The following is a 17434-nucleotide window of genomic DNA, read 5'->3' on the forward strand; positions in this document are numbered from 1 at the left end:
CAAAAAAGAAGAGAGAGAGAGAGAGACCTTGGAAAGTCCCCTTGTCTCTCTGCCTTGACACAGTGAACGTGCACGTGCAGATGGAGTGAAATGTCTCACTCCACCAGCTTGTTGGCATTCCAGAGGAATTCCGGCTAGGCTTATGTTTAGTAATGTAATACGTTCCATATATACATCTTTATAGCTAGCCTGATTATTTGATTCACATCATGTGACCAATTTCAGTATGAAACATACCTTATGATCAATAATAGAATTTTAAGGCTTTTTTGATAAAACGGGGCTTGTTTATTTACACTGGGTTCTGTTTTTTCCCTTCCTCTAGGTAGTCTTTCCAGTAAATATATGACTCAGGGAAAAGCCTCAGCGAAGAGGACCCCGCAGGAATCATGAGGGGAGGAAATACAGCACTCCAAGTGGCCACGTAGGCGTCCTATTCACTTGGAAAATTAGGTTCATTTCACTGGACACAGCAGCATAGATCAATTAACATTAAAGGGAAATGTCAGATTTTTTTAACTTAATGAAATTGATTAATAAGGAGAAAATTTTCAATATAGTCTTATCTACCAGATTCCAGAGAATAGAAAGCCATGGTGTATGTATTTGAGCCAGATTTTTTTAAAAATGCAACTATGGGCCAGTATTCAATGAATATAGTTTTATGGCTTTTGTTTTAAAGCACACTAAAAATGGTGTGCTGATAAACCCCAATCAAATCAACCTTGTCTCCCATATAAATCCCTTTTTTGTTTTGAAGAGGGGAAATTATATTTATTGTGGTTACTGAGATCTCATGTGAAAACATATCAGATATGTATGAACTGCTACTACTGTATTTACAATTTATGGACTTTATTTTGTTGATATCTGTAGAGGTGGTGATATGAACATGAATACCTATTTATGTGAGCCTTCTGTGGATGACTAATTCCACAGAGGGGCTTATGTTTTTCCCCTCTCTAATTTTAAGTAAATTGACTTATAACTACTATCATTAAAAATGAAATAAGGAAACAAGAATTCCTGTTTGCTGCTAAATAACCTTTTCAAAGGAAAAATGGCAAAATAAAAGCTTTTTACTTTTTATGATATTCAGAAATTAGGGTGGAGAACTTTTATGAAATCCCTGAAGATTAAAGAGGCATCTCAGCCCATCACAAGTGTGGTTGGAGTCATTTTGGGTCTGACTGGAATCCTGATGGAACTGTTGCTCCAATCTCACAAGCCCTGCAAATGATCAGAACTATGCCTATATTTATCATTTTGAAATAAAATCAAAATTTCAACCTGTAATTTTATCCACTTTTTCTAGTGACTTCCTAAAGTTTGTGGGTAAGCAAGATGGGAGAGGAAGGGCAGTCAGCAGAGATGAGTTCCTCTCTGCGCCAGGCTGCTGTTGGTGGGTATTCACACAGAGCACTGTGGGTCCGGGAGGGCAGCAGGCAAGGGGGTGCGAAAGGAGCCTGCTGAGGAAGCATGTCCAGGTAGGAGATTCCTGGTAAGAGAAAGCTCAGCACTCTGCTAGAAATTACGGAGTGAATAACACAGAGTATCCATATTTCCTCAGCTGCTGCTCTTCTGATTTCTGAATGCTTAGCTTGACTGAGCATCAAATCCTTGGTCCACTTTCCCTGGAAAACCCATTAATATGGTTCTGTTTAGTACTATTTTATTTCTGAAGACAACCTAATTTTTGTTCCTTGTAGAAACAAATTTTTCCGCTTACATGTTTATTTTGTTTGTTTTTGTACCACACTTTGTGGTGCTCAGGGGTTACTCCTGACTCTGCAGTCAAGGATCACTCCTCACGGTGCTCAGGGGACCATATGGAATGCCAGGGATCAAACCCAGTTTGGCCGCATGCAAGGCAAACGTTTGTCCTACTGTACTACCGCTCTGGTCCCTCTGCTTAGCATGCGTCTACGTTTATTTATCCTTAGAGCATTCATATCTTGTTTGAAACAAAAGTGAATCTACCTAAGATTTTTGTTTTAATTTGAAATATTCCAGGGGAGAAAGGATGGACTACAAAAAAAAAAAAAAGAGTTCTACCAGAGAAGACAGTAAAAAGGTTAAGAAGGGTTAAAGCTCCTGCCTTGCATGAGACCATCCTGTCTAAATCCCAGCACCACATGCATTCCTCCCAAGCACTTCTTAGCACAGAACCAAGAATAGCCCCTGAACACTGCCAGACTCCTCTCAAAAAAAGTTTCATCTTTTCTTAATGTTTTGTATCATTTTTTTCTTTACTGCTAGAAAAAACCTCCAGATGATTGACTTTTAGTGTCATTGAGCTGTTTTGCTGTTTCTAATATAAATCTTGTCCTTGCACTTAAAATTTCCTTGAACTTGCACCACCTGCAATTCTTAATGTCTTTTTATAGAAACCTTGTTTCTTTGTACCTTTCAAGGATGTTAAAACTACACATTCTTCTGCTTTCTGTACTAGATTCTGCCCAAGGTATTGGGGCTTTTTCAGGGCCTCACACTAGGACTAGGACCATCATTTACTAGCAGACATAGAGGATGGATGCCCTCAGCTTTCTGCTCCCACCTTTTAGATACCAGTTAATATCTCCCTTTCTGCCCCAGCTAGGACACACGAGTGCATATGTCTGATCTGTCTGTGCCATGCTGAGTCTAGTTCGCAGCCCAGAGCTATCTTGCAGGTACAGCTGGCCTGTTTTTTAACAGACTTCACAAATGCCCCACTGCCAGGGTTCGCTTTTCTTCCTCTTAAAACAAAAATGAAATCTTGTTTACAGCCCCATTTTACACTTTTTAATTCCTTGCTCAATGAACATCACTAGCGTGTACACTTAGCGATCTCATTAAAATGTACTGAGATAACTTCAGTTTATTCCTCTAAATGTGTTTCACAAATGCTTCTATTAACATCTTTCCCTAGTGGAAAAAATCCTGGGTAGGTAACTCAATAGGGTTCAAGGTATGGTAAAATGTTTTGAAAATCTAACATTTAGTCCTCATAAAACAAGATGTACTATATTCTTTGAAAGCAGTTGTATTTGGAGAGCAAGAGACAAGAAGCATACACTTCAGAAAGTGGAGTTCCAGACTTAACTAGAGCCTGGATCTGCTGCTGAATATGGCAACCTTCCCCCAGATGGTTTGGTTCTTCCGTACATACCTGCCCTGCTAGAAAATAATGAACAGTAAGTTCTCAATAGAAAAACATTGAAAATATCTAGAACCCTGACAGGAAATAAAAGTTTAGTGTTGGGCATTTCCCCACTGTAAATGACTGTTATTCCAGAATTGGTGTAGTGAAATGAAAGTGATCGCAGCTTACAATTCCTTCAGCATTTCCCACACCCTCATCACTTGGACACTGCAGGGACAGCTGCTACTCTGAGATAACAGAGCCCGCAGTTCTTAGTCATGAAGACTGCTAACATACCAACGTATCTCAGGGACTTATGCCAGTCCAGTTTCAAATAACCATCAGACACTCCCATTCACTGATCAGCTGTTTATGTGAGTCAGCACTTATACGCAAAAGAGCTAAACAAGTTGAAAATTCAGATCATGTTCACTTTGTGGGCGTGGTCCCATCTCGGCCAACCTAGCTAGACAGTTCAAAACCTGGGCCTCCCTTGCGAAGAATTCTTACCCGTGCTTTGGTGTGTTTTATAGAGCTGGTGTTTAGAAGATTTTTGGCTTTCCTTTGAGCAGTAAATTGCACTGAATTCTCATCCTTCCTAGCGTTGCACACATCACCTCTTTCTCACTGCCATGCATGCACAGGCTGAAACATTTATTATCCCTCGCCCACCTACAGGTCACAGGGATCATAATGAGGTGCAAGACGGGTCTGGGCAGATGTATACCTAGTACTGTGGCCCTGCAGACCTGTCTCATGATACCTGACAGTGAAGTCTATCGGGCTGTTTTGTTTTGGTTCTTTTGCTTGTTGGGTCATACCCAGTGATGCTCAGGGGTTACCTCCTGGCTCTGCACTCAGGGATTTCTCCTGACAGTGCTTGGGGGATCATATGGGATACCGGGATCAAACCCAGGTCAGCTGTATGCAAGGCAAACGCCCTACCTACTGTACTATTGCTCCGGCCCCACAGTCTGTAGGTTTAAGGGAGCTTTGTAATGTATCACGTAGTCTTTCTTCTAAATTAAATAAGGGCCTGAGCAGTCAAAATGCCCCCGCCAGCAGCTGGGAGAGAATCATCTTACAGGTGCAGCCTTTTAGCAGGGAGAGAAGTCTGCACCTGGTCTTGCAGACGGGCTCTCCAGAGAGAATTAAAATGCTCAGAAACGTTTCTCTGGCGTCCTACCCACAGCAGAGCACTGAAAGTCTCCAGGAAGCTCCACACAGCTCTGCTGCCCTTTTCCCGCTAGCACGTGCAAAGGAACCCCACGTCCACTACAGCGTGTCACAGCGGGGAGAACACCTGGATCAGGCTGGGCCACCTCCTCCCTGGAGCTGTCAGGCTTTCCTGCACCAAGGTCTGCTAGACCACCAGGACTCGCTAGGTGAGGGTTCGCTCAGCCCCTGCGGCGCCTGCATGGGCTCTGCTCACGGCGGCCAGCCTGGCCCAGGAAGACCTTACCAGGTGGGCCGCGGCAGAGGCGGGCACGCGCTTCGTGGCCAGGCCCAGCAGAGGCTGCACGCTCTACGTACCCAGACCTCCACCGAGGCGGGCACGCACCCCGTGCCCAGACACAGCAGAGGCGGGCGCGCGCCCCGTGCCCAGACCCAGCAGAGGCGGGCACGCACCCCGTGCCTAGGCCCAGCAGAGACGGGCAAGCACTTCGTGCCCAGGCCTATCAGAGGCGGGCACGCGCCCCGTGCCCAGGCCCAGCTGAGACGGGCACGCGCCCCGTGCCCAGATCAGCAGAGTCGGGCACGCTCCCCGTGCCCAGGCCCAGTAGAGGCGGGCGCGCGCCCCGTGCCCAGATCAGCAGAAATGGGCACGCGCCCCGTGCCCAGGCCCAGCAGAGGCGGGCACGCGCCCTGTGCCCAGACCCAGCAGAGGCGGGCACGCGCCCCGTACCCAGGCCCAGCAGAGACGGGCACGCGCCCCGTGCCCAGGCCCAGCAGAGGCGGGCACGTGCCCCGTGCCCAGATCAGCAGAGGCGGGCACGCGCCCCGTGCCCAGGCCCAGCAGAGGCGGGCACGCGCCCCGTGCCCAGACCCGGAGAGGTGCCGCGCGCCCGTGTCGCCGTGTCCCTTGATCATGGGGAGCCGCAACGGTGCCCAGGGTTCCCTGGCTGTGACTCAAGGGCCCCACGGAGTGCGTGCTGGAACCGGGTCGCAGCGAGCAGGGGCAGCGCCAAACTGCCCTTCGCTGAGGGCGGCGGCCAGGTCCCCACGGGTCCAAGGTTCGCAGCTTTCGACGTCACTGGGGGCAGAACTGTCCTGGCCCGCCCTCCGGCTGTCACTCACGCCGTCTGTCCAATGGCGAGACCGGAGAGGCCCGACGCCATTGGGACGACGGGTCCCGCGGCCCGCCCTCCGGCTGTCACTCACGCCGTTTGTCCAATGGCGGGGCGAGGCGGGGCCCGACAGCTTTGGAGGTCTCTGCCGCGGCCCGCGGCCCGCCCTCCGACTGTCACTCACGCCATCTGTCCAATGGCGGGGCGGGGCGGGGCGGGGCCGCTGTGCGCGCAGCCTGTGGCGTCAAAGCGCCCGCGGTGTCCATGGAGAGAGGTTGAGGTGGCCTCGCTCCGGCCCGAGCACCCGGCGCGCCGCGGCGACCATGTCGGCGTCGTTAGTCCGGGCCACCGTCCGGGCCGTGAGCAAGCGCAAGTTGCAGCCCACGCGGGCCGCCCTGACTCTGGTGAGCGGAACGCTCGGGGGGTCCGTAGCCGTGCGGTCGGCGGGTTCTGCGACAGGAGCCCGCGGGTCGGCCCCGAGGGCAGCGCTGCGGCCTCTGCGCCGAGACCACGTTTCCCAGCAGGCACTGCGGCCGCGCGGCGGAAGTGCGCAGGCGCAGGCGCGCGCGCGGCCGCTCGGCCTCCGCCACCCCGGACTGGGCCCGTCGTGGCGGGAGTGCGCAGGCGCGTGCGGACGCTCGGCTACTGCCTCGGACAAGGACGGCGGGCTGGGTGTGGGTGACGGGTCACGCCGCTGCGCTGGCCCTCGTGCAGGCCCCGACTGGTCTGCAGCGCCTCCCCGCCGCCCCGGGGAGCCGCGGGCCGTCCACGTCGTCCTCCCCGGCCCCGCACCGGGCTCGCTCTCACTGCGGGTCGTGCTGCCCGGTCAGCCTGGTCAGGGAGTTGGTGCCCGGTACGCCCCCGCCCAGTCCCCGGGCGTCTCGCCGCAGCCCTGCTGAGCGCGTTTCCTGCGCAGAGCTGCTCTGCTCCCTGGCTTCTTCCCGACTGATGGGAGTCGGATGTGTGATCGCCGCCTCCCGGATGGCCTCCAGGAGTGCCCTGCGGGCCCTGATGCGGGAGCCAGGGGGAGGGCCAGGCCAGCACTGTTGCCTGCCGCTGGCCTCCGGGACAAACTGAAGGTCATTTTGGTCCTTGAGTAGATCGTTGTAGTTTTCACAAGCCCTTTTTGGCCATAGTATATTCTGTTAAGGGCAAAAGCAGCACAAGGGCTGAACGAGCAGAGACAGGTAACAGTAGAAAAACTTCACAGCTAATTCAGTAAGACTGGTCAGAAATACATGTCAGCTCTATGTGTAAATGACATTGCAATGTTTACAAAGTGCATTGTGTAGCCGGCAAGACGCTGGGAAAGGAAAGCATCATTTCACTGTCAACAACTACATAGGTTAACATCAAACTACATTTTTAAGTTAACTGATGTTAATTTAGGAGAGGATGGTTGCTTTCAGACTGACTTCGATGACACTTTCATGCAAACCGGATCTGGTTCCTTGATTGAATGTTTTATAGGAATTTAGATCACTACAGTAACAAAAGTCTCCAATGGAGACGTTGCTGGGCCCGCTTGAGCAAATCGATGAACAACGGGAGGACAGTGACAGTGGCAGCAAAGTAGTAGAGAAACCTGTAGACAGTATCTGAGGAAATGAGGTTCCTCCTGCAATTCCCACCATACTCCAGCACTGGTTAATGTAGTCGAACTTGGAGTCATAGTGAAATGATAAACGGAGGATATGTTCATTATGTATACTGAGTGCCTTAGGACTTAACTAAAGTGGTATCTGGTTTAATACATCAGGGCTCAATAAGGCATTATTCTTCATTGAAGGGACTAGCAGAAAACCTTTGAACAGTCACTGTCGTTCAGTTCATTGGTTTGCTCAAGCGGGCACCAGTAATGTCTCACAACAAATTGTGAGACTTGTTACTGGTTTGTTTTTTTTTGTTGTTGTTGTTTTTGTTTTTTTTTTAGTGAAACACCATGAGGTATAGTTGTAGATTTACAAATTTTTGTGCTTGGGTTTCGATTATACAATGATCAAATACCCATCCCTCCACCAGTGCCCATTTTCCACCACCATGGATAATATCTCTCCCACCCCATGACTTGTTACTGTTTTTGGCACATCGAATATGTCACGTAGCTTGCCAGGCTTTGCCATGTGGGCGAGATACTCTCGGTAGGTTGCCAGGCTCTCCAAGAAGGCAGAGGAATTGAACCCAGGTCGGCCTCATGGAAGGCAGCGGCCCTACCTGCTGTGCTATTGCTCCAGCCCCTTTAAACAGTAACAAGTAAAAATGTAAATATGCATTTTAAGGTATAGCACACAGAAAGTCATTGGAAGTAACTTGACTGTCAACTGAGAGGTTGGTTAAGTATATTAATTTTACTGCATAATCATCACACATTTTTATGTATAAAAAGAATTAGACTACAACCATTATGAGAAGCCTTTTTTTTAAAAAGAAATTATGCTTATATTAATCATTTATTACCAAACTACCTTTGATGCAAGATTAGGATGCATGATATGCTCATCAACAGTTACACCGTGAGATAGAGTAGGTGTAGTTATTGAACGTAAGAATTTGTTTTGTTTGGGGCCAGGCCCAGCAGTGCTCAGTGCTTCAGGCTCTGCTCTCTGGGTTCACTCTCAGTAGTGCAGGGAACTCTCAGGGAACTATGTGGAGTGCTAGGTTTGAACCAGGGAAGGCGGCATGAGACTTAAAAACGCCCTGCTGTGCTATCTCTCCAACCCCAATAAGTTTTTTGTTGAAGTTTGGGACTCATAATTTCATTGCTTGTACTGTGAAGATTATTTTTTATTACCTTAATGATAGATTGTAAAAAGTAATAATGGTGCATATAAACAATCAAGCACATAGCAGGTACTCAGTAAATGGTAAATATGTATTATGATGTGTCAGATAAAAATAGATGTTAATCTTTTAGAATCTAGGCTATAAATTATGTGTGTTAGGGGGGTGGCATTGGGTACACCCGTGGTGCTCGGGACTTATTCCTGGCTCTGCACTCAGGAATTATTTTTGACTGGCGGAGATTAGAGGACCATCTGGGATGCTGGGAATTGAATTCAGTCAGCTTTATGCAAGACAAGTGCCCTATCCCGAGTACTGTCACACTGGCCCTGAATGTATGTGTGTTTATTGGTAAATGCTGTTTTTGTAGCTGAATATTTTATGTGCTCTGCTGTATGTAAGCATTGTGTATATAAAAATGTAAAATATAATCATAGTGTGTATAATAGGGAAAGTGCTCATCTTTGCCCTCTGCATTGGTTTCATAGTCTTTGTAAGCCAGCCACAGACTAGCAGAGCCCATCAGATGGGGCAGAAAACCCTACAGTATGGCTGTTCATGACTCTGTCGCCTCTGCACACACTTGGGTTTTGGAAGCGGGTGCTATTAGTGGCATATGTCTTATGTCACTCGTTGTAATTTCACAAACCATTAAAGGGACAGCACAGAGAACTTGGAGGACCAGCTGGCCACAGTAGTGAGAGCAGCTAAATCCACACAGTAAGGCCATGGTGCCTTCATTGTGATGTGCTCAGCTTTATATCAGTATCTGACTTCTCTTGGGCCCCTAGTGCCTTCCTCCCAGATATTTCCTCAGCACAGTTTAGTTCTGTTCACACAGGAAACAGGGTAGGCAAGCTAGGACATGGACCAAGAGTGCCCCAGGATAGACTTGTCCTGACAGCCCCCTCCCAGGTCAGGGATGAATGAATGTGATCTCGACACAGCATTATGCTGAGACTTTGTGATACTTTTTCCTCATTTTTGAGTTAGAATAAACTGAATTCCTCCAGAAAGACTCCTTGTTCTTGGATTGGGGGGAGGAGGCCACACCCCAGCAGTGCTCAGGGCTCACTCCTGGCTCTGCACTCAGAGATCACTCCTGGTGGGGCTCAGGGAACCATTCATGGTGCCGGCAAGCACCTCTCCACTGTGCTCACTCCAGCTATATCCTTGTTTTCCTTTTAATAGTTAATGCATGAACTTTGTTCTTAGGTACCGTGAAACAATATTTTAGCACATACAGGAATCTGCCTGCTCATTTGATAGAATTGGAAAGGAAACTTATTTTAAGTTGATGTTGTTAATACTCTTCCTTCTCCAAGTGATTTTTGATGGATTTAATAAATTTATTTGGGGTAAGCAAAAAACCCAATAATGGATCATCATAATCAACAAGAACAGTACCTGATGTTTGGTTTTTCCCAGTGAGATACAGGGTGATTTTTTTAAAATTATTTTGTTATTTGTGAAGCAAGGTAATTTCTGTTGAATGAAACTTACACATGAGGGGAGAGAAAGAGAGGAATTCATGTTCAAGAGAGAACTCAGGCTTCTCCAGAGTGGGGAAAAAAGCAGAGAAGTGTGTATTCTAGGGAGACATGACCTAAGAGAGCAAGCAAGCCAGCAATGGTGTTTTAACATTGGCTGCCGAACATCACTGCATCAGGCAGAGTACTATTGCTGGGCTGTAGTAAGAGCACAAAATTGATGTGGCCTGGAAAAATGTATTTGATATATATATGTATGTGTATATATATACACATATACACACACATACTGTAGGGCTTAGGACAGGGAGCTGATACAAAGGAGAATAAAATGAAAAGGACGCTGCTGGGGGAAGGTTGGTTTGTTTGAGGGTACAAGTGAAAGTGCTCAGTACTGACTCCATACTCAGGTGTGACCTCCCTGGTGGTGCTCTGGGTGCCATATGTGGTACCAGAGATTTGAGCAAGGGTTGGCTGCAAGCAAGGCAAGTACGTTATCTCCTATATTTGCTTGCCCCCTCCAAGAAATATATTAAGGATAGAAAATAGAGAATGCTTTGAATTAAGTAGAGTTCATGTATAGAATTCTTAAAGTTCTCTTGCAAGAACAGAATATAATTTGTCCTGTGAATTTGCTGAAGGTAGATTTGAATAATCATTAAGATAAGAAAATTAAAAATTTTGAAGAATGCAAGTTATATAACTAAAAGACCATGTTGAAGGTACTTGCCTTGCACACAGCTGATTCTGGTTCCGTCCCCTGTACTGCATATGGGCCCCGAGCACTGCTAAAAGTAATTTTTATACACTGCCAGGTGTGGCCCAGAACCATCTTAAACATAACTTAGTTTTAGAAAATAAAAGTTAACATGTTTTCTTTTTTCAGACACCTTCAGCAGTAAACAAGATAAAACAGCTTCTTAAAGACAAACCTGAGCATGTAAGTAAAAATCTATCGCAAATAGTAATAAAAAAAAAAAGAAACATTTTCATAAAGGATTGACTTTGCAGTAAAGAATATGCTTTTACCGATGAGTGATTTGAGGGGGGGCTTGCTCTCGGGTCACGTTTAACAGTGCTCCCAGCTCACTCCTAGTGGTGATCAGGGGACTGTGGCACTGGATGTTGAACCTGGCCTCTGGCATACAAACCACCTGCCCCAGCCCTTTGTGCTGTCTTACTGGACTGTCCTCTCCCAAGATTTTATCTACCTCCACCAGGGTGCCTCAACCTTAATACTTGCTGATTCTGTTGGGGATGGATTGCAGGATATTTAGTGGCATCTGGTCTCTACCACTCTGCTTGTGGCTCCTCCCCACTTGGAGTTGTATCAAACAAAAATCATCCTCTAAAGGGCACATCTGGCTTATTCTAGGTTTGTGCTTGTGTGTATGTGTGAGTTTTCCTGCTGAGAGGTGAGCACTTCATACGTGCTGTGCTAACCTTCTTTTGCCTATGATTGGAGATATTTGGGGAGGCTACACCCAGAGGTTCTCAGGGCTTACTTCTGGTTCTGTTTTCAGAAACAGTGAAATGGTGCTTGTGAAGTCATATGCAGTACAGACATTCCAAGTGGGGTTTTCAGTGTGCCAGGCAGACACCTCAACCCTGCTCACTCTCTCCAGCCCCTAGCTTGAAGAGCTTTCTATATCAATTCATAAAAATCTACCTCATTCTTTTCTATGACTTCATCTATTTCAAATCTGTTGAACAAGTTTGGTTTATATAACCAGCGGTTCTTAGTATTTCAAGATTGCCTCAAACACCATCAGCACACATTTAGTGTGTGGTGAAGCAGACACATTGTCCTAGTGTTTTCCTACCCAGCCTATACATGTATAGAGGTCTTGGTCCTAGATTAAAAAATTGAGGGGCTAAAGTGATAGCACAGCAGGTAGGGTGTTTGCCTTGCACACGGCCGACCCGAGTTTGATTCCCAGCTTCCCATATGGTCCCCTGAGCTACCACCAGGAGTAATTCCTGAGTGCAGAGCCAGGAATAACCCCTGTGCATTGCCAGGTGTGACCCAAAAAGCCAAAAAAAAAAAAAAAAGAGTGAGAGGTGTATCACCTTAATCTGATCACGTGGCTAATTCCTATCAGTGACTGTGAATTACTCCCAAGTGATAGATCACTGCTGCTTAGTAATCTAACTATGGTGGTTTCTAGGTTCCCATGGACAGCCCACCTTACAATGACAGTAGAGTTTCTACCATATTCACTTAAGCATTACTAAATGCTAAAGTACAGCAGAATGTCACCTCCATTCTTACAGTTAGTCTAGAGTACAAAGGAAATGAGCACGGGAGATCGAACTCAGAGGACTGTCCTACACCAGTTCAGTCCTTGTCACCACCAGGCTGACCTATGAAGGCGGCTACCATCGTAGACTAACAGTCCGTTGAGGTGCTGACCTGTGAAAGATGAAAATTTGTAAGTTCAGAAAAGACGTTAGCCTTAGAGATTTGAGGGAATATTTGTGTTGATAAGCGTAGAGTCTAGCAAATGCTTCATCGGGGGTAATGTATGGCCCATTCATCTCCTTTTCCAAACTCATTACGTAAAGGCACATTCTCACATACTCATTATGTTAGTCTATAAACATTCTTAACTAATGTACTTCCTGATTTCTCAAATCTTCCTTTTTATGAAGAAAAATGTGGAACACACACGTGCTTCAGAATTTCAGTGAGGCCGTTTATTTTTTCATTTAAAGTTTATCCCCTCAGTTTCCCCTCACACCCTCCAGTCACCTTGGCACGCTGGGCACTTGTCCTGGCCCCTGCTGCTGTGCTCACTGTGAGCAGGGCCGTCAGGATGGCCTCTGCACATACAGGCAGCAGGAGAATTGAGATGGTCAGTCTCAGGGACCGGAGCCATGGGACAGTGGGTAGGGCACTTGCCTCGATCCAGACCCAATACCCAGCACCCCACACAGTCTCCTGAACCCTGCCAGGATTGAGCACCAAGTCAGGAATAAACACAGTGGACATCTCGGTGTGGCCCAAAAACAAAGAAGACTTTGGAGTCTGGGCGCTGTCAGCCACAGAACTAACGACTGGTTACCACGCTGAATATGTAAGATTCCCTGCTATTCTATAAGCTGTTGCTCTGACAGCAAATAAAGCCATACTTCTATCGCCTTTCTCTTTAGAAAAAGAAGAAAACACAAATGTTTGAGCTTGTCAGAACTTGAGACACTTAACATTTTCACGCTTCTCATGTGCTTGCCACTTGTTTTCCTGAAACTAGCACATGTGAAGCTTTTCAGAGAATCGGTCTGCATTTTATGATTTATTTATTTATTTATTTAAGTTTTGCGGCCACGTTCAACAGTGCTCGGGGCTTACTCCTTCCTGGCTGTGTGCTTAAGGATCACTCCTGGTAGGAATCAGGGAGCCATATGCTTGGGGTTTGAGCCCAGATAGAGACTGCATGCTCGACAAGCATCCTAAACCTGTACTGTCTCTCTAGCCACAAAGAATATTTTTGAAAGTAAGTGAAAAGGCAGATAGGGAACAAGAGCAGAAGTTCAGTAGATTCTGTTAGAAAATTACATTAAGGGAGGCTATGATAGTCTCAAAGAGCTGTTTGGTCACTTTTAAAATTTTGCATGTTGACTTAGCTTTCAGGTTTTGACGATTTTCCTTCTCTCCCCCTTTTTTTTTTAATGTAATTGATTTTATTCTTCTTGGATTCCTACTAAGTGCTATGATGTTTATAGTTTTTTTTTTTGTTTTTGTTTTTGGTTTTGGTTTTTTTTTTTTGTTAAATATGTGATCCCTGGATCCCTGGTTCCCTGTTTGATATGTTCCATAAAGGGACATTTTTTTAACTAGATAGCTTATGTTTTTCCTTTCACTTAACAGAGTAAGTAATACTAATAATGAGGGTCAGCGATCTTAATATAGTTCTTTAATCCGTCCTGCTTAAAATTTCAGTTTACATTCAATGCTTTTTCAGGTAGGCCTGAAAGTCGGTGTCCGAACCAGGGGCTGTAATGGCCTCTCTTATACCCTTGAATATACCAAGACAAAAGGAGATTCGGATGAAGAAGTTTTTCAAGATGGTGAGTTGTGAGCAAACTTGCTGAGTCTAGAAATGTAATAATAGTAGGAGTGGCATAGACAGTTACAGCTTTGAGGATTGGAAGACTTCTAAGTAGTAACTGAATTATGCACAGGCTTAGGTTGAAAATGGAATGGAATTGAGCCCATTTTGCAGGTAAAGGAACTGAGGCCTGAAGAGACTAAATATTGCCTGAAGTCACAGCCTGTAATTGATCTTCTAAATAGTTGAATCCAGACAAATTCACTCCAAAGATTGTTTTTACATCTAAGTGTAAGATTAGATAAAACTTATTTCAATTATTTTGTGCAGGAAGATTTTTGTTTGTTTTCAGGGGATGGGTGGGAGGGAGTGTTTGGTATACCTGGCAGTGCTTGGAGGACTATATGTGGTGTTGGAGATCAAACCAGAACCAGAAACTCAGAAGGCCAGAGCCTGTACTCCCACACTGTTGAGTCCCACAGAAAGATTTTCAGATCCTAAATCTACTTTGGAAGGAGGATACCCACCTGGCCACTTGCGAGGGCTATTATGGCTGTAGCCCTGGTCTGCATGGGGTCCCTGAACCTGGGCCACCGCCATCCGCAAGGCAGGTACCTTCCCTCCTGTGCCCCCTGCAGTCTAACATGGTGCAGTGCCATGTGAAGTACACGGTGTCACCTGTCAGTGAGTGCTGTCATCTCACCCTGTAGGGAGTCTGTGTTTCTGGTCTTTATTAAAGACTCAGTTTTACAGGTCCAGGATGCAGTGCTTGAGAACTTGCCTGGCATATATGAGACTCTGGATTCAGTTCCCAGCACCATCAAAATAAGCGGGGAGATTGGGTGCTTTAATCATTAATTTGCTGCCACTCCCTCCCCTAGCCCAGTAATGGAAAGTGCCTATTTTACGTAAGATCCATAATCTTCAGCTTCAAAGCACTTCACTGCATGGAGGTTTTGCAGTGGGGACTCGTGTCTCAGGAGAGGTTTGCAGTTAGCTGACTTTCTGATTTTTAGCCACAGCTTCATTTCACTAACTTGAGGTTACTGAGGCAGTTAGTACTGTCTTTGAAGTCAGTACATCGAGTGTCTTAAGCCTTCACTCTTTGTTTTTAAAGAAGAGGTAGAATTTTGCATAGTTTCACACGGTTGCTTACATGGAGGAAAAGCGTTCCAGTGGCCTTTGCAGCCATGCGGCCCTCTCATCCTTTACACCACTGATCCACCGAGAGCAGCGTGCCACATTTGATGTGGTTTAAGGAGAAGACAGCCAACCTTAGGGGAAAATGTATTTATACAGATATAGATATATAAGCACACAAGGCTCAAACTTTTAACAGCACGTTACTGATCTCTTACAGAAGGGCTTAATGGCTCCTGGGTTAAATATAACAATCCTCACATACTTTCCTCCAAGGAAACTTTTTTGGACCATTATTAGAGAATTATTCTTACTAAGCAATACAAAGTAAAGTATTTCAGTTCTGCTTTGGGGGCAGGGTTTGGGTTTTGGGATTAAAACATTCGAAATATGGTGATAGGAAGGTATAATGGTGATGAGATTGATGTTCGAATATTAAATGTAATTAAATATTGTGAACAACTTTATTAAAAATAAATTAAAAAATAAAATAACTCTGAATAATAATATTTTTTAAAAGAATATACCAGTTGCTTTAACGTAGCTGCCAGCCTTTTCCTCCACATTACCAGGGACTTGTATTGTGAATTTTCTGCCTATGAGGGAACAGAACTTCTATTATTGGTCTTTACCGAACTGCATGCTTTGCCAAGAAGGCACATAATTGGCCCAAGTTAATTGTTTTTGTATGAATTATTATGTGAGAAAGGAGATGAACAGGGCTGAACACTAAAACCCTTCAAAGAAACCGAGTTAGAAACTTCCTCTCTGATTTTCATCTAATGGTAACTATTTAAAGTTTACTGTGCTTTGAATTATTTTCTGTAAAGCCTGCAGACTCTACATAACACATGATCTTTTTTCCCCCAGGAGTAAGAGTATTCATTGAAAAAAAAGCACAGCTGACACTTCTAGGAACAGAAATGGACTATGTTGAAGACAAATTATCCAGTGAGTTTGTGTTCAATAACCCCAACATCAAAGGCACGTGTGGCTGTGGAGAAAGCTTTAATATCTGACGCCACAGACTGGCTCTGGCCATGCATTCCGGAAGGAGACCCAAGGCTTGCCGACACTATCATGTGATTGCCACCCACTTAAGGCTTCTAAAGAGTCCTCTGAGGAAATAAAGTGACGCATTTGAAAACAAAACCGGTGTATTTGTCCAGGGGACAGAAAACGCCCGCTAGTGCTCTCTGGGTCATGTTTCTGAGTTGTCAGAGGGAAGCCTGACCCTTTCTCATAACTCTCTGTGTCTTTTGTGTTAGAACCAGTTGTGTAAGAGTCGCTTTCCTTGGAGAATTTTAAGAAACATAAATAACTGGTTTGTGCTCAGTAGTGTTCAGTGGCCAGAATGTGCACCCCCCCAGATGAGAGAGGTTCAGCGTCTGAGGTCCTGGCTGCTGACGTGGGGTGCTGACACTTACTTTCCTACCCAGCATCTCCTGCCTGGCCTTTGCACTTTCTCATCACAGCTGCTTCCTTGAACTGCACTGCAGAAAAGAGAACACCTCAGCCTGCCTATTTTAAATCAGTTCTCTTGCCACACTAAATGTGCAAAGGCAAGATCTCAAGCTGATACCAATCTTTGAAATGAAAGGTCTCTTAAACCCAACTGCCCCATCCCCAGAGTTTGCTCCCAAAGGGAGAACCTGCAAAAAGATGAAGGACTTTTTTGCACCTTTGCCTATGGGGTTGGCAGAGCCAGACCATTCTAGGCCTACCCATACTTCCCTGTGGGGGGCTGCAGGCAGCTGAGGACATCAGGAAAGCTTAATAAGTGATTCGGCTGTTGGAGAAAATTTTATAGCTTGTTGGACATCGACACAATTATTTTGAGTGAGAATGTGTTTTGACTCATTTGTGTAAATCACCATCTTTCAAGCTACTTTATGAGTAGCAGGAAGAGAGATTAGTCATGACCTGGAATCACTCTGGCATCGTCACAGTGTAATGGTAAAGTAGGGCCTGGGGATCTTCTCTCACAAATCCAACATGCACACACCGTCCGTCCAGTTGCTAAGACTTAAAACCCTATTATTTAAACCTTAGATTTTTGTGCCCATATTCCCTTTGTCAATTATTGACAGATTTTCCTGGGCTTGACCTATTAAGTAGCTTTTTTTGAAAGCTCATTTGTGTTTAATTGAAGCAGTTGAGTTTTGTGTCGTATTTGCTAAAGTTCTGATAAGCGCACGGCCTGAGGTCTAGGTAAGAGTTCATAAGTTTGTATCATTAATAGAAATGTCTTTCCACTTATAATTTGTGCAATACTCATGTAATGGTTAAGTTGTCAATAAAATATGTGCCTATCCATGATTATCAGTTGCCTTTTCTTTGAAAAAAGCAGTGCTGGAATAGTGGCACTTAAACCACTAGTCAGCGCTTGCTGTGATTTTTCCACGTCAGACCCTGCAAGTGCCAAAGTTAGTGTGTTCTCCATGCGGCCTCTGACACAGCTATTTCTGATAGCTCTTGGCTCGTGTTCTCATTCCTTTCCTTCATCCTCATCTTTCCATTTTACTGTAGGTCATCGGCCTCATCCAAGCCACTTCTTCCACC

At 45.6% G+C, this 17434-nt stretch overlaps 2 protein-coding genes across 5 annotated transcripts in view; both read left to right on the plus strand.

Annotated features, from left to right (window-relative positions):
* The window catches only part of TUT7 (terminal uridylyl transferase 7), a 72876-nt gene extending 71580 nt beyond the window's left edge, over positions 1-1296 (plus strand). For all 4 annotated transcript variants that reach the window (XM_056122532.1, XM_056122535.1, XM_056122533.1 and 1 more), the window contains one exon: positions 326-1296. In XM_056122532.1, the coding sequence (XP_055978507.1) occupies positions 326-393 (68 nt within the window). In that variant the 3' untranslated portion in view covers positions 394-1296. The remainder of the gene's footprint in view (positions 1-325) is intronic.
* Positions 1297-5629: 4333 nt separating this feature from the next.
* ISCA1 (iron-sulfur cluster assembly 1) lies at positions 5630-17186 on the plus strand. Its single transcript, XM_056122540.1, has 4 exons — positions 5630-5816; positions 10570-10623; positions 13646-13751; positions 15743-17186. The coding sequence occupies exons 1-4, from the start codon at positions 5736-5738 to the stop codon at positions 15889-15891; spliced, it is 390 nt and encodes a 129-aa protein (XP_055978515.1). The 5' UTR covers positions 5630-5735; the 3' UTR covers positions 15892-17186.
* Positions 17187-17434: the final 248 nt, after the last annotated feature.

The sequence above is a fragment of the Sorex fumeus genome, unplaced genomic scaffold, assembly GCF_029834395.1.
Source record: "Sorex fumeus unplaced genomic scaffold, SorFum_2.1 ptg000046l, whole genome shotgun sequence".
Taxonomy (NCBI): domain Eukaryota; kingdom Metazoa; phylum Chordata; class Mammalia; order Eulipotyphla; family Soricidae; genus Sorex; species Sorex fumeus.